Genomic DNA, 17,682 nt, shown 5'->3' with positions numbered 1-17,682 from the left:
AAATTTACGAAATGTTGACCTACTGCAAACAAAAACTACTCTCTTACGTTTATTTTCATGAAACGCGCTGATCGTGATATTTGTAAGGATCACACGAAATGCGTAGAAGCCTGTCACCGTCCAATCCATGAACATAATCGCAAGGTCGAACCATCCCCAAGGATCGGAAAAGTACGAGCGGCCTTTGCGGATGATGTTTCGCGCATTGTTGTAAGAAAAGCGAAGCAAATGCAACACGAAAATAATCTGTAAAACATCAAATAAGTCACCTTTTTTAAAGCATATGCAACTAATTCTTCATTTAAACATACCTTATCTTTTGCTAACAAAGAACAACAATGATTTCACACCGAAATAAAACTCCTTAAATTGGTTCGCGAATAAATACTAAAATTATTGCCGTTACCCATTCTTCAATAAAAGAGAAAAATAAATTTTTCAGTTCTATGGATTAGCGTTAACAAATTTAAGGGGTGTATCTACAGAAGCAGAGCTATATATGAACTGTTAAAAACTTCGGACTAGTTGCCCTTTGGAAAAAAACGATAAGATTGCCATTGCATTTAATAGTTAATGACCATTGTATTATCCACCAAGAAAATTTTGCGACGTCGTTGCGATTTAAGTCTACCTAATCCGTCAACAATTACCAAGTCCCTATGGTGCTGAATTTCATTATCTTTAATTAAACTTTTATCTTTCAATATATTATTTAATTAAACCTTTATATTTTCAATATATTTTCAATATACCTTCTATCTTTCAATATACGTTAAAATACTTCTCTTACCTGTGCCACCACCATTACAGTGCCGTACGCTCCAATATACTGGTAGAGACGGAAGGACACGATCGAGCTGAACGTGACAACTGCGCCAACTGGCGGAAATTCACTGACAAGTTGAACACATGTGAAGAGGTTCACGTTTGGATTGTAAATAGTAAACTCGGTGAAGACGGCCCGGGTTTGGTGATCGATCCACGCGTCACGGTACAAAGAGTCGGCGATCAGCTTCCCTGACTAAAAAAAGCGTCAGAACTAAAGGAATATTTGTCAGCAAATTTTACTCTCAAAAATCTCGATTCATTTAATTTGCGTCTAAATAAACATGCGCAATTCACAAGTTCATATTAAACCAAGCTTTTTCAACCTTTAATCCAGGATTTATAGTGCAATATTGAGAGACGAACCGAATTAACAGTCTGTAAGATTCAAGCTTACGACAACTGGTACTAAGTTTCCTTAGCGTCGCCGAAGTATGCCAGTGAACTAATTTATTTGTAAAAATGACTTATTCTAAGTTTGCTCACTTCGTAGTTGACGCCCAACTCAGCTGAGTATCCTCCACCTGGGTAAGCGGTAAGTGCTCCGATGAACGGGACGCCCTTGAGCTCCTTCCAGTTCTTGTGCTTCCATGCCAACACAACAGGATCGTCCAGATCCAGCTCCTCTTCCTGTTCCTCTTCACTAACTTCCGTGACGTTCTTCCTCCATCCTGACAAGTAATCGCGCCTCTCCTCATCTTCGAAGGTAAAGTGACCACGGCAGACGGTTTGAGTTGTGCCGACGATTGGGCAACTGCCTATCGAAAAAAAAATCGATTTGTGGGAGTTATGTTTTTGCAAGCATATTTAGCTGATAAACCTGCTTTCGAAATTTGTTTATTACCAAGCGTAAGTATTGTGAATTACAGATTACCGCGATTTGTTTGTCTAAGAGGCCAACGATTACAGTATACTTATAATAATATAGCTCTTCTAAAAAGCCGTCACTTGACCGCCAGTTAGTCGGATGTGGGGTTTTGATATTCGTTAAAAAATGATGATGAACATGCGAAAATTCCGTAGTATCGTTCCTTAAATGCTCATTGAACGACAGAAAAACGTGGTAAATAATCGTTTAATCGACCGTGCTCGAATCCACCTCCTAACAAGAAACATTAAGTTGGGATTAATGAACTATAAGCATTTACCAACATATTTGCTGCTTTAGGGGGATACAAAGTTTGGGGATGTATGTATAATGAGACACCATTTTGCGTTCGATAAAAGGTCCGTGTTAAGATTAACAGTGAGCTTGCTAAACCGCATTTTTATGTAAGTACTTTATGACCTATTTAATTGTGTGATCATTCTATGACTTGCGGTCAAAGGTCACTGAGCACATGGTGCCCTGACATTGTAGTTGTCCTTACGGCAGTTGGTGTTACTACCTTGTCGCGGTAGGAGCTCATTTTGTTAGTTACTTGTAAGTGTTTGGCAATGATGTTTAACTTACTGATTGTGTTTCTGTTTTATTAACATTGTTTTGTATTAATTCTATTTGAATAAGGAATCCACTTGTTTAAGCCTTTTCGTGTTTTAATAAACTCCTGTACGTGTACACTGATAAAGACTTCAGTATCGGATAGGATCCATTAGTTTTCATGGTAGCAGAGGATGGTTACAGGAAACCAGTTGAAAACACGAAAGATGGCAACAAGTGCAAAGAGATCTCCACCAAAATTTAAAGACGACTTGCCTTATTCTGCATGGAAGAACAAGGTAAAAATGTGGCAGCTTGTCACAGGCGTCGTCAAGAAAGAACAAGCAATTATTGTTCTACTGGAGGGCCTAGATGGCAACTCGAAGGCGGAAAAGGCTGTTTCGCAATAAACGCGCGAGGAACTACACGTAGAGAATGGAATGTCCACGTTGATTGGAAAACTCGATGCAGCGTTCAAGACGGAGTCTGTAGATGATGCTTACTTTACATACACCAAGTTTACAAGGTTTGTTATAAGTACTGATATGACGATGATAGACTACATTTTAGAGTTTGAACATTTATCGCATAAGATGACATTTCACGAGATGGAATTGCCAGATGGACAATTGGCTTTGACTTTTGCAAGTGACCTTCGGTTTGAATCGATGAAATCTGCATTAAAACGCATATTTACAGAAAGCCCGATTGTTAAAAACTGTCGCAATATATTGACATTAGAGAAGATTCTTACGTAACCAGTAATTCAAGATATCGTAAAGGCTTCGATAAAAGAAAGTTCAATCCTATCGATAAGTTTGGAAAAATATCTAGATGCGTCATATGCGATTCTAAAATGCATTGGGCGGCGACTTGTCCTCACAAAAGGTATAATACGTCTGTATCTTCTAATGATGTTTGAGATGATGAAGTCAACATTGTGCTATTTTCAAGTGTGACCAACAGTTGCGTAGCTGAAACCTACAAGTCAGCAGTTTAGACACTGCTTGTTCGAAAACTGTCTGTGGTGAACGGTGGCTGCGAAATTATTTATTCAATTTACATTTCAAGTTTAAACGTGACGTTAGAATCACTCCTTCGCGTACGGCTTTTAAGTTTGGTGACGGAAAGAGAGTCATTTCCAAATCCCAAGCCCTAATTCCTGCTTGTGTTGGTGGAAAATTGTGCAGCATTGACGTTTCTGTCGTCAAGAACGACTTGCCTCTGTTACTTAGCAGGTCGTCACTCCAGAAAGCAGGTGCTGTACCTGATCTTGCTCGTGGTCGAGCAATAATGTTCAACAAAGACGTTGAACTGTTTTAGTCGTCGAGTGGTCACTACTGTGTTGGTGTTATCCCGAGAAGACACAACCCTGGTGACAATCACTTCCATGATCGGAAGACCTGGAGAAGCCCTGGAAATTTGGCCAGATCGTCGTGCCCAGTAAGAGCGGCTCCTAAGGTCAGCGAACCTAGTAAAGCGCACACTAAACGAGTTGCGCGTGTAATCAGTAAAATCACAGATGCAGCGCAGTACGAAGACTGTGGTGAATGTCCACATCTCGCCAATGATGAGCGGAATCGATATTACTTCAACGCGTGTAAAGAATGCAAGAAGGTAAAAGGAAGGAAATACATCCAATGGTTGGATCCTTCGCCCAGATGATAAGTACAGTGGTCGTCGAGCGACAGATGAGTTCGTTAACATATCATCAGGTTCTTACTTTTCGTCCGGTCAACTTGAGGTTGATCGGCTGCTGTGATGGTATACGGCCAAAGTTAGGAGCCAAGTTACATTGCTGTACTGACGGCCCTATTGTGCGTGTCACACCAACGCAGTAAATGAGTTGGTGTTGGGACGGACTGTTATGTTTCTATTCTTGCGTTTGCTATACATTGCCGAGTGTTCGTTAATCTTTCTATTCGTTGCGATTCACTTTTTTAAGAAAAAAAATAACAGTGAGTTTGTTAAGATTAACAGTGAGCTTGCTAAACCGCATTTTTATATAAGTACTTTATGACCTATTTAATTGTGTGATCATTCTATGACTTGCGGTCAAAAGTCACTGAGCACATGGTGCCCTGACATTGTAGTTGTCCTTACGGCAGTTGGTGTTACTACCTTGTCGCGGTAGGAGCTCATTTTGTTAGTTACTTGTAAGTGTTTGGCGATGATGTTTAACTTACTGATTCTGTTTCTGTTTTATTAACATTGTTTTGTATTAATTCTATTTGAATAAGGAATCCACTAGTTTAAGCCTTTTCGTGTTTTAATAAATTCCTGTACGTGTACACTGATAAAGACTTCAGTATCGGATAGGATCCATTAGTTTTCAGTCCGCATTCAGTTTCTTATAAGACTACTAAAATCGTTATGTGTGATGTCATCTCTGAAAATTTCCGTGTGCTCCTAAATAAAATCCTGAATTCCTAGCAAATACGAGTAAAATACATACACTCAGAGCTAAATACAAATCGCGAAAAGCAAAACGCTCCTTAACTGTAACTTTCTTTATTTCGAGTGCCATTAGTCAATTCATGAGTGAAGTATTTATCGTAAGCCTTTGGTACTAATCGAATGCATACTTACGAGACGTTATACGCAGTTGTCGAAGACGTGCAGGACCGACCCGATATGATTGCTCATCGGTGAGAAAATTTCTCTCACGCCACGTTTTGCGCTGACCGTTGTACCAGCTTCCAGAGTATAAGTTGGGAAGAACCACTTGATCCACGAAGCGCCAGAAGTAGTCAACCGTTGTAACCTGAATTCACAGCAGTGAATATACCCAGGAAAGATAATGCTTATTAACTACTTTTTGCAGGTCTGACTCGGATTCTATTACTTTCTTTAGAGTCCAGTCATTCTGTATGAAAAGCTGTGATAGTCTCATTGCATTTTTTCTCAAATTTCTTATAGTAAGCTTGTATGACACAGTAAGCTGAGTAAAAATAAGCTCTTCGCTTTACTGGTTTACCACCTCTTTATTAGGTCGAATATATCATACTGAATATATGGATTAATATCACTGGACCATCCAAAATTCGTACATGTGTATGTCTGTTGTGATGTCTTGCCGTCAATAGTCGCAAATTAGACGTGTTTTTTGGTTTGGATGTCGCAGTCAATGCAGAGACAACAAAAACAATTAATGTATATTGACGTTATTCCAGGGCATTTTACCCAGATATAGTCTATGATTTAATTTCATAAATAAAGTGTTATTATCTAAACCAAGTGGTTTTCAAACTTTTTTCCCTAGCAGACATATGTTTCTTGAAACACTCCTTTAATGTTTAAAACAAGAAACTTCAGTAAACATGGTTCAAAAGCCAAATAGGTTTAGTTCCAATAAGGTACTTACTGTAAAACAAACTGCCAAAAGGTTTAATATCAGGTCAAAAGATTTAGTATCATAACTGAGAAGCATATACTCCGACTAACATAGTTTATCAGCCAATAAAATGATATATGTTGTGCGGAACCCTTAAATGTTTACCACGGACACAAGTTTGAGAACCATTGTTCTAAATTGGAATGTACCCAAACATCTATTTTAGCCCAACAATTAGGTGTTCACCTAATATCTATCCAACTGATTCTCATAATCATAAAGACTTTCAACTGACCTTATCCAGTCCGCATGAAGAGGAAATAAAGGTTTTCTTAAGCTGCTCGTTAATCAGTTGTCCAACAGCATCCCTAGTACCATGGCAGAGAAACAACAGTACCATGATGTAGAAGGTGTACGAGATCACCTCCCAGATGATCATCGACATCTTCTTCTCCTTCTCCCGTAATTTTCTCGCTTTCCGCAATTTTCTTTTGCTCGGAGGCTTTGGTGAAGCCAAGGAATGCAGCTCTTTTTCTTGCATCTCCGATTCTGTTATTCAGAAAAAAAGATATTTTTTTTAAATACATTTTATTAAATCGCATCTTTAGAAGATTTAAATATTACACAAGAACGTTCGAACAACCTATGTTGTCGGCGCAGAGATCAACAAATTTCTTTTCCGCCTCTCTGATCTCCTGAGGATCAACGCTGTCAAGTGCGTTATGATCGGGCTTCTTCACAATGGCAGCGACAAACATGGCAAGGAATATAACCTGTCGAGATGGAAACAGTTTGTTAAACGACCAAACTAAAAGCAGTGATGTAGTTTTTGCTTGAATTATTGTCAGAGCAGGAATTTTGATCGTTCATTCTATAGTTTACATTCAAACTGTTACAAATATATCGGGTCGAAGTCAAAAAATAATTTTATCTAAGCTGATAAAGTGTTCTAACTACCTTGATAGGTTGAACGATCAACACAGACTGCCAAAAAGATAACATCATACTTCCTAGCCATTGGTTTGCTTTTTCTCTTCCCCATTCAAAGCTAGAAAAAAATCATGATTTAGAATTAGATCATTTAGTACAGATCTCTGACCCATCAGTGATTTCCAAGCTATTTGAAAGATATTGCGAAAAAAAATTTGCGGCCCCTTGCAATAAAAAAATAATTTAACGGAATAACGTCACTACATCAATATAGATTAATCTTTCACTTTATTTTCTTCATTCCATTTACCTATTTTGAAAGGAATAAAAATTTGCATTCGTGGACACCCAAAAACTGCTTTACGTACCCAAAATTGGTCCGGGGACCCCACTTTAGGAATTACCGCTTTAAACAAAATTCATAAAGCTATTAAAAAGGAAAAAGTGCTATGGGGGGCTTGAAATATTTCCATAGCTCTCGAACCTGTAAAGAATGACGAAAAACCCGGATACGAGAACAGCGATCCAGGTGATGACCCACGCGATGTGTACACACCAGTGAGGCCACTGGGCAACCCTGTTTCTCGCCAATTCACTGGCCACGTTCGGTTGTGCGTTAATAGTACCGTCAGGTTTAATGGTGTACACCGCATCGCAACCGCGTAAGTCTGACGGGTTTGGCAGGGAAGAGGCATTAGTGTGTCGCTTGGCTAAAAGAGAAAGAAGTGATAAAATAAAGGGATTCTTTAACATGATCGCATAAAACACCATAATGTATAACTTCATTAGCTTGTGGCTAGCAAGTTCTATTTAGGGATAATCCCTGTGTTAAGCAATATTTTTGATACATACAATGTTCAATAAAATACGATCGCTAACTTTTTTTGAAGTGAAATTTGCAAATATTTTAAGGAAATTAATCAACCGATATTAATTTTTTATCCATAATCGAAATTTAATTGTTTACATAGTTTAAAGTGGTAAAAGTGTAGTTTGAAAATGTCCAATTTTCAAAACTTAATTTAAAAAAGTATTTATGGTGTAAAGTCGCAAAATCTGGATTTTAAGAGGGTGCGATGAGACGCACCGCGCCTTGGAGCTGATACGAATTTCTCAAAATGGGCCACTATAGAAGGTAATTATGGCTCGCGAGGGTAATGCCAAGGCCGTTTAAGTACTTCGTCTCCTAGTTTTATGTTAGTTCCAATTGCATTTAAAGTAAAATACAGTCGCATTCAAGTAAAGTAAGCGAGGCAGTTTTACCAAAGATGCAACTTTTTAAACGACAATCAATTCTCCATTTTCACGTTGGCCATCGTCCTTTGGTGTTAATAATTAATCAATTTAATGGGAATAACACCTAGTCGATTGTTTTTTGTGTAGTGACCCTACGTTATAACTGTAGTTTTTTGTGAGACCTTTGGGCCATAAATGTTGCATATTGTCATATTGTCAACACTTTCTACAGAAACCCTTATTTGCTTGTGATCACCAATTTTGAACGTGTAAAAAATAAAGTTATTTTACTTTTCTTGTTGAAATTGCGCACAGCTTCCGCGATCTGTTGCTTCTCTTCTTTGTCCATCTTTTCCTGTTCCTTGGTCTTTGCCTTTTTAAACAACGTCATAGTAAGCGTGGTAACTGGTACCACTAGCAAGGTACTGCAGAAACTTGTCCAAACTTGAAGAGGAGATATTCTGCAAATGCGATATTAAAATTGAGGTAAATACAATATAGTGTTGTATTGAGCTGTTTGTGGATGCTCACTGAGTATTTATTTGTCACGTATTATTTACTCCAGTTTCATAGACACACACTTACGCGAATGGACCCACTTTGATCTCTGTGGTGCCTGTCTTATCTGAGCTTGTACCGCTCCCGAAGAACATTGCGTTGGCGATCATGGTCATGAAGAGGAGGCACATGCAGCACGACAAACGTTGCATCCGCGTAAAATTGCTCTTGGTCGGTCGGTAAAACAACTGCACGAAACAAAAAGTGAATAACTATATCATTATATTTACAAACAGAGAACTTGCGTCAATATAATAATATGACCCCTGTAAAACCCAGTATTTAGACCTATTATGGGGAATCCCGAAAGAGTTCATATTCAACCCAAAAACAATGATATCTAACAGGTTGCTTACTGAAATCCAAAGATGGTCTTCTGTAAACTTTTGCGTGGTAGTGGATACGAAGAGTCGGTGAAAAGCCGACATGTTCTCAGCGGTCGCAACAGGTAAAGTCCGGTCAACCTTCCCATCATCGTGGTCTACTGCCAGCCACTGGTCGCAGATGAAGAAGAACCTAAGTGAGAGGTTGCGTTAGATTTTTAATTACATCAATGTTTTTCACGAAACTCAATTTTTTATTCAGATAAAAAAGAGAACATAGTTGCAACATATAGCATTGAACTTCACACTACCTACATTAATTTTACAGAAGTGCAATATACCTAAATTACATTTTTGACTAATTTTATAAATACCAGGTAACATGGGCGTCTGCTAAGGGGGTAAAATATCAAAGTTTATCCAATTATTTTTATGTCCATAAAATAATAGAGCTAAAAATAAGTAAAAAGAAAAAGGCAATAGCCCACGAGAAAAGATTTGACTTCTGGAGAAAAACACATCTGTAACGAAGTATTGCTACCACCTCTTCACATTATGATGGGACTGAAAAAAATCTGAGGTCATTTATGGAATCACAAACCCTTAATTAACCCAAAACACCCAAAAAGCAAAATTGATGCATACTTGTTTAAAATTATGCTTGATTCCCAACAGTTTTAGTAAAGTAGGTAAATTGTCACACTAATTGCGCAAAATCCTTTGTACAATTTATACCTGCGTCCGTATGTGCTTAAATAAACAAACCAATATAATATTTGTGAAATGCTTTTTTACCTATTTCCAAGTCTGACGTTTTGCACAACAATTTGGTCTAGGTACCAGCTTCTGTTCTCGCCTTTGCCTGTGTTATCGTGCCACACGTGAATATGAGTGAGAGGACCAAGGTCCTTGGGTTCACGCAACAGAAAATGCACGACGCTGCTGCGACCGAATGGCATCTTAAAAAACATAAAGCTTATGTTAATTTAGCCATTTCACGTAAAGCGTTATAACCTGGGGTTAAGCGATATGAATATACCTGGTCTTCCTTGATTATAAGACGACGAACTTTGCTTTTACCCTTTTCGCCAAAAATAACACAGGAGACCTTAGAGTGGGTAGCTGCTGTCCGTCCATGACCTGTAAAGACCGTCACCTGATACAGGCATTTGTCCTCCTTGCGGTTATCTATCGTCGACTTCAAGCTCCACTGCATAAAACTTAGTTTAATATTTATTTAAAATATAGAATCAATATTAATCCATATTTTATTGATATGTGTCGCTAATATCTTAATCAATAACCCTGACTTTATTTGAATAATTTCATAAAGTTGAGAACATTTAAAATAGTTCGCCGTGTAACACATTACAATCCTTATGATTTTGGGCCGCTGGCATATTCTTATAGATTAAACTGATAAAACCGATGCCAGGAGTAAATGATGAAGTCATCGGGAGACTTGTTTAAAAACTAATAAATAAAATAATGAATTCATGACTGAGATTCTATTTTTTATACTATATTGAGAATCGTTAGACCCGTGTTTAGACAAACATTTGTAATTCGCAACAATATGCATAGTAATTTAATATATATTCAACATGACAAAAAAATTTGTTTGATTTAACCTTGTGGGCGTCTTTGATGTCCATCCGACTGGCCCAGATTAACATAATAATGTAAATCAACACGAAGCATATAACGGTCGAGAAAACAGCAGGATTATCAGCTATGTCGATTTTGGCCCATACAGTGGCGAAGTTGATAGTGTTGGGAGGCACAAAAAACTCTGCGCTGAATATGGAGGTCGGCGAGAGCTTGGTGCACACGCATTGCGTCACTTCCGGGGTACTACGGTCATCCACCTGGGACAGACACAAACAGGATTCGGTTTTATTCGACGCTTCTTGGCTGAATAATCTAAAATTCATTCGTTTTAATAGTGAATTAGTGTTTAGGTCTAATGCTTTGAATATTTCTTTATCAATTGATGTGCTTACAATAAGGTCGCTCGTGAAATTTTATATTTATCACTACAATTTTATTGTTTTGTAACTGTGCAAAGCTAAATGATTTATCAAAGAAAATCGCTTAATCTAACTTTCGCGGCTTTTTAATGCTGTTTTCGGTAACAAGATTGCAAATAGTGGTAAATCTCGCTTAAACAACAGATGACTGCAGTGCTTTAAGTATATTCAACAACCGATGGTCATTGTGTTGATTAAAATTGTATAACTTCAGTAATAAGCAGCGACTTACTCTACATCCGTCCCCGGTCCACGCCTTTTTCTCCTGATCGAACCTCCTACATCCAGGTGACGCAATAAGAAGGTGATAAGTGGTGGAGTTCTCCATCCCCAGCGATCTCCTTCTGCGCACTTTTCCTTTCGATGTTCCCAGCGGTTGCGTTACATTCACTAAAAGAAATGAGCTTATAAAGAACATGGATGTAAATGATGCTTTTTCAATTTGAATAACAGTGGTTCCTATTCGGTCAAACTTGCATCAGTTTTGTGTCTTTATTAATTTAGAATAATTTCCTTAACGTCACGTTTCACGTTTAATTATATCGTTTTTAAAATCACTAACGAATATCCTTGACTCCGATGAAATAAACGCCAACTTTGTTAACGTCCTTCTCTGGGATGAAGATCTTGTATCGCTCTTCGTCGCCATCCACGTCGAAGATGCTCTTGGGAAGATGAAACTTAAAGTTGAAGTTTTCCTCGGTTGGTTTTGAAGCGTGTTGAATATACACATCAAACTCGGCCCTGACAGTAGAACAATTTGCGAATCTTAAAAAATTTAGCAATTGCAGCAAAACAGATTCTCACCGGATAAGTTTCTATTTTGAAAGTGGGTAATCTATATATACGTTTTCATTGAGGCTTATGTGTAAGAGAGGCGGTGAAACAAAAATTTCGAGTTATATGCTTGCTTTAGTTTTTAAACGATAGATTACCAAAATATTATGTACTCATTCAAGAGATGCAAAAAAGAATTCGGTTTGATACAAAGTAAACGTAACTTGGTAATTTTTTTTTCTGGCTGCCATTTTTAACAACGATCTGTTTTTCTCGCGGATGGCGCATATTTACAGTATGTCAACGCAGGAATGAAGTTCGATTGTCAGATTTACCTTTCGTCTTCTGGTTCAAGCAGTATGAGAATTGCATTTTTGGATGAGGTCACCTCAAATTTACTAATGGAGAGCCCTGTGTCGTTGATGCCTCGCTGTACAGTAACCATGTCCCTGTGTATGTCAAACTTAGTCGGGACCGAAACGCCAACACCAGGGCCTTCACCGTCTGTACAAACGTAATGTACAGCTGTTTGCTGTTCGAAATATTGTTATTGGAAATTGGTAGACTATTAATTGTAGACCATTAAATCGTGTAGTAAAGTAACTACATTCTGCAAAAGAGTAGTATACCAAGCTACGTAACCTAACCCACATTAATCTGTCTATACCTGTATTGTTGGAACCCATTTGTGTGCCATCTGTGGTTCCTATTTTTAACATCGTCACTGGCGCGTCAATGAACGCTGCATCTTCACCGAAACCGAACGGGTTGTCCTTGAATGCCATCACCTGATTATTTTAAAAATACTTTAAAACAAACCTACTAGATCTAAAAACATTTGGTTCAGAATGTTAATCTTACATTTTCAGCAATTTTAAATGCTGCTATCCTTCGACATTATTTATTTTTTTCAATACTTTTGTAAGTGGGTACAGCTTGTTATTGATTTTAAAACATCACCTCAATATCAACAGGTTCGGTTAAGTTGGTTGCGTTATTGCCAAATAAACTTGCTATGTCGGGTAATTTTAGAGATGTCCCTGATCCTGTTGTAAGGTCTCGGTTGGCAAGTTGCGATGGTGAAGTTTTTTCAACCTAACCAAGCAAAAAAATTTAATAAAAAGTGCCTGTAATAAAAGTGATGGTTGATATAACACTTTAAAAAAAAAAATAAAAAAAAATAAAAAAAAAAATAATAAAGTAAAAAAATAACCGTAATTGCCACGGTGTTATGCTGATTAATTTTAGAAAAACGTCAAGGGATTTAAAATTGCTTTTGAAACAAAACATTTTTATTTAAAATTGTTTACTTTCATTTCGAGCTGTTCGGAGTTAACATCCGCTGACGGCTCGCCTTCCATTTGCTTGTTAAGCAGAGCTTTCGCAGTATTTGCAATTGCATTTACAGTGTTGTTGACCACCTCCTGGGACTGAGCAAGGAAAGAAACAACCCGGGCATTAATATTGTAAACAAAGAATTTAAATATTTAATATACCGTCATGAGGGGCTACTTTGAACAGCACTCTAACTTTAAACACTAATTTAAAAAATTCATTGCACCATACATTAAGGTCTGTAAAATACACAATATAAATCGGTTTTCCCTGAAAATTTCATTAAATACACTTTAATACCCGCTCTTTCCGAATATTTTAAAACAATATTTCTATGTTGACAGTAAGGACTGTTCTTTACTAAAACTGCACCACGTGACTTTTATCAACATTTGGTACTTTGTAAGTAGTCTGGAAACTTCTAGTTGGATCTCGGAAAGTAAAAGAGGTTTTGATCTATTTTTTTCAGTAAAATGCTAAGAATTGTACTAGCACACGAAAGATAATTCAAAACTGGGTTTATGTTGAGAATACCGTTCATTATCTATAAATTACTAAAGTGGGTCATCTTTTTATTTTGGTGTGTCTAACTTTGAACAGTGTTCAAAGTAGCCCCACCTACTTTTTTGGCGACATCAATACGTTTTTAGTGCTGTTCAAAGTAGTCTATACGTGTTGTTGCTGCATTAAAGTATCATTGATAAATAATGTCTTACTTTAGAATCGTCATACCTTAGTGGTACTTTCGTTGACCATGCAAATGATATGCATACTAAAGTTAAATTTTTTTTTCAGCATAAAAATACATCCATTAATTCATCATATGCACTGTAAAACATAGTTCGTGCATACAAACGATCACTTGGATCACGAAACTATGCACTATGCAGCCTATTCGAGTCAAACATTGTCAACAGCGATGAGGCCGGTTCAGAAAAAGTCTATGTCTTTAGAGAAAGCAAGCAAAATGCACAACATTCCTTTGGGAACGTTGAGCAACAAACACACTGGTACTATCGGCCATCTAACAGTTTTTAGCGAAGTGGAAGAAGATGCGTTCGTTGAACACATCCAAATCGTTGGAAAATGGGGTTTAGGACATGAGAATTATAGAGGGTCAAATTTCCCTTGAAAGGTGATAGAAATGGAAGGTGCCAAGGTTTCTACCTTAGCAAAGTATGGTAAAGGTTGGCGATGGCCATACTGTGTCGACGAGGTTGACTATGAGTGGGATAAAGAAGCACAACATAGTAGATACCAGCATTACCAAACGAGGATTTTTCGGGCTTCCTAAAATGAGTGGGGCCGTAAATATTGTGTTTGCATAAGCAATTGTTTTAGCTGTTCGTTGTTCTTTTAGATGTATTGTATTGTTATTGAACTTTGGTTAAATAAAAAGATTTCTTTTTCTATGAACGCGGTGTCTTTTTCTGTGTGTGAGGGGGGGATTTGATTTTTTAGAAAGTGCGGCCCTTCTTACTTAAAAGTACCCTTTTTTGGCAATTATTTCACTAAACCTGTTTTAAATACCCAAGTTTTTTTTACTAATAATGCTATGTGAAGTGTTAACTTTGAACAGAACTGGTCAATTAAGCCCTAAAGTGCTCCGGTTCGACCATCGCTATTTCAAAACCGGTTCATAAAGTTCCGGTTCAGATACAATATAATTTGCGTTAAATCTCAAAATGTGGGTCGATAAATGTAGAGAATAATATTTGAATTGTAAGTCATTTAATCTAAGTTACGTGACTGATTAAAAAAACAGCAACTGAATATTGAAATATCTAAAAAATAAAAAATAAACGATTTTTTCATTCAATATTCATATTTTTTTCATAAAATTTCGAGCATGGCGCAACTTGACTCTGTAAAATAGAAGTTGTGACGTCATGCAGGAGTGAACCGCTTTTATTTACAGGTTCGGGTTCGGTTAAGGTTCAGGTACTTTCAAATTACTCGGTTCAGTTCCGGTTCAGCTCCTTATAATCTTATAAAAACCGGTTCAGGTTCGGTTACGGTTCGGAAAAAATTGACCCAAAACCGGTTCATAAAGTTCCGGTTCGGTTCCGGTTCGACTCCCTGTTTTAAACAAGAAAAAACTACTATTTGAAACAGCTATACACAGCCCCAATTTTGACCAAATTTCAGATAATTAGTATAAAAAGAAAAAAAATACAGAAAAATAACTTCAAAAAGTGTTCAAAGTAGCCCCCCTGGTAACACTCTTAAATGCACCAGCAAAATAATTCAAATTTGCTTTATAATGGAAGGCCTTATGGTCATTCAGGTTAAGTCTGAACGCGTTTCGAGATTTATAAGACACTACTGTGTATACGTTTAGCGTACAACAAAACACTTAGGTATCCGACGTGATAAGGTAGAGGTGTCACTTACGTGATGTTAACCAGCAAAGGTTGATAATTACTATTACGGATATCCGACAATATTGGATCGGGGCTATAGCATGTTGTACTGTCGGTACTTGCCCGATACTAGTTTTGTCTCGGAACCCATCCAATTCGTATTAATTTAAGCATTCCACTATTCCAGCCATGGTTTGTGATCTAACAGAGCGATTTCGACGTAAAAGGGTTTATTTTTTGCATATTAACAATAATGGCAATGTCGTACAAGCTTTATAGCAATTTGTTGCACAACAAGTAAAAAGCAACGGGGCATGCTTGCTTGCTGACCATAGATCGAATCGGATCGGCGGTATCGTCTAACTATCGGTATCGGAATGAAATATGAAGGACCGGACAGCCCTACTTACGGTACTATAGAATTTTACTTCAATTATAAACGTTGTTAGTTTCATGTATTTTGTTTTTAGTTTGACTTGAAGAAACACAGCTATGCGTTAAAAGGTATCCAAACGACATTTCCGTTGTTTGTCGTTGGTTAAATTTTACCGATTACAAAAGGACACCATGTGCTAACCCCGAGGGCGCTCCGTCTAACACGACGTTTTTCCTTCTTCAGTTTTCTCTTGTTGTAATACTCGTACTCGTCTGGAGAAAGGTCACGTATATCCAACACCTTGTAGTCGATCTCGCTTCGTTCCATCATCTGGGATTTTAGGTCTCCCATATCCGTCTCGGATGACTGTTTAGCCGCGATAGCATTTAAAAGATATTTATCAAATCAGATAGCTCGTAAGGTAAATTATCTTAGGATGAAACTTGTATTAAATTAGTGAAGGAATTATATTGTGTATATTGCACTATATTGATTGACTATATCGCATTCCAGTTAGCGCCATAGGAATGGGCTTATGTGTTACTAAAAATCGCAGAAATAATGACGCTTGAGTGGAACCGTATTTATGGGACGCAACACATATTTTTCGAGACTTCCCCAAAAGCAGGTGCTACATTGCCAACTACGCAGTGGTTCAACACGTAATGCCATTTTCTGATTTGCTTCTATGATTGTAATATTTTACTATAAACATTATTTCTAAATGGGTTATTTAATATGCTATATCACCTTTGCCACGCTTCCCAAGGATCCTACGATGTCAGACGCTGCGGATGTTACATCTTCCTTACTCGACTCGGTCGAAAACTGGGAGAGCGAACCTGCCATCTTGTTTACAGTGTTCGACGCTTGTTTCTGCCCAAAAGTTGGGTGATGTTATGTTTCAGGCAAATTGACAATAAATTTAGGCAACGACCCTATTTTAAGAACGAACGTTGTTTCGTTAAAATAAATTATCACTGTTAACTTTGCGCATTCCAGTGGAAATGTTTCATGCCTAATTTAGTTGTGTAAGCCAGTGGTCGGCAAACTGTTGGCCGCGTGATAGCCATACGTTATTTTAAAGTAAACGTTTCGCCAACTGAAACCAAATAGACGCAATTATTTTTTTTTTGATGATCTTGGTTTATTGCATAATACCACACCCAATTGTTCGTGAACAACACGTTTTTTAATCACTTGAACTATGACGTTACATGTCAACTGTAATAATTCTTATGTACTTGTTGTTAAAAATTCTTGGGCACTGCAAAAGACTTCAGTATCGAAACGGATCCACTAGTTTTCTATCACCTAAGCCAGGGGTGGACATTTTAAGTGCCAAAACAAAACACAGAAAGGTCTCAGCGGGCACTTAGATTTTTGCTGACAAATATTTTGTTAAAATCTATATTTTTCAAGCAGTCTAATATAACTCTGTTAATCAAGGGCGAGCCTTGTTTTTCTTTTTTAATTGAAAATGGATCCAACTATACATTCAAGAAAAAGGCGAAAGCATTCGGGAGAAGCGCAAAAATATGCGTTTTTCTATACATGAATAAAATTTGCGCGTCGCGTGAAAATAAAATTACCTAGATCAAATTACTTTCTTACAATTTAAAGTTCAATCGATCTTACTTGAGCGCTGCCGTCAACTTCGTCAGTTTTCCGTGTGATAGCGCTCATGGCACTAGTCATCTGTTGCAAGTTATCAATTGAAGTCATTCCACTGGTGGCATCCGAAAGGGCATTCACAATGTCGCCTCGAAGCTGCGGAAGTTCACGAGGCAATAATATCGTAAAAAAATATTTCATTAAGAAACATCAGGTATATGCCTAAACGTCAATATAATGATACACTTTTATTCCCTACACAGCAAATGCTAAGTAATTAAATCATTTCAACCTGAAAAAAGCGAATAGGTTGCCGAAACGTTGATTAACAATTCCAATTACATGATGAGCTGTGCTTGATTATTATTGTTATTATCATTATTATGATTATTGTCATTGGTAGCAACAGTTTACATTATAAACCTATATAGCAGACCTGGGCAGCATACGGCCCGCGGCTTATTTTTCTGAAGATACTGTTACGTGTTTATCAACACTTAAACACCCAAATTAATTAATTGCCATAAGCCAAATCTTAGAGTTCATTAAGTTATTTTACGA

General features: G+C 37.4%; 1 protein-coding gene across 1 annotated transcript in view; it reads right to left on the bottom strand.

The window, feature by feature from the left end:
- The window catches only part of LOC146160470 (uncharacterized), a 51,224-nt gene that overhangs the window by 2,698 nt on the left and 30,844 nt on the right, over window positions 1-17,682 (bottom strand). The window contains exons 50-72 of the mRNA XM_083384949.1: window positions 17,146-17,277; window positions 16,258-16,383; window positions 15,709-15,873; window positions 12,744-12,863; window positions 12,394-12,528; window positions 12,101-12,221; window positions 11,769-11,928; window positions 11,219-11,400; window positions 10,889-11,046; window positions 10,258-10,494; window positions 9,666-9,836; window positions 9,422-9,585; window positions 8,660-8,819; window positions 8,331-8,491; window positions 8,037-8,206; window positions 6,994-7,219; window positions 6,537-6,627; window positions 6,223-6,352; window positions 5,875-6,128; window positions 4,835-5,009; window positions 1,312-1,583; window positions 791-1,021; window positions 48-246 (exon numbers count right to left, since the gene is read on the bottom strand). Of these exons, the coding sequence (XP_083241075.1) occupies window positions 48-246; window positions 791-1,021; window positions 1,312-1,583; window positions 4,835-5,009; window positions 5,875-6,128; window positions 6,223-6,352; window positions 6,537-6,627; window positions 6,994-7,219; window positions 8,037-8,206; window positions 8,331-8,491; window positions 8,660-8,819; window positions 9,422-9,585; window positions 9,666-9,836; window positions 10,258-10,494; window positions 10,889-11,046; window positions 11,219-11,400; window positions 11,769-11,928; window positions 12,101-12,221; window positions 12,394-12,528; window positions 12,744-12,863; window positions 15,709-15,873; window positions 16,258-16,383; window positions 17,146-17,277 (3,940 nt within the window). The remainder of the gene's footprint in view (window positions 1-47; window positions 247-790; window positions 1,022-1,311; window positions 1,584-4,834; window positions 5,010-5,874; window positions 6,129-6,222; window positions 6,353-6,536; window positions 6,628-6,993; window positions 7,220-8,036; window positions 8,207-8,330; window positions 8,492-8,659; window positions 8,820-9,421; window positions 9,586-9,665; window positions 9,837-10,257; window positions 10,495-10,888; window positions 11,047-11,218; window positions 11,401-11,768; window positions 11,929-12,100; window positions 12,222-12,393; window positions 12,529-12,743; window positions 12,864-15,708; window positions 15,874-16,257; window positions 16,384-17,145; window positions 17,278-17,682) is intronic.

Source organism: Ascidiella aspersa, chromosome 3 (genome assembly GCF_963924565.1).
Source record: "Ascidiella aspersa chromosome 3, kaAscAspe10.2, whole genome shotgun sequence".
Taxonomy (NCBI): Eukaryota; Metazoa; Chordata; class Ascidiacea; order Phlebobranchia; family Ascidiidae; genus Ascidiella; species Ascidiella aspersa.
This window is presented reverse-complemented; position numbering and strand designations above follow the sequence as displayed.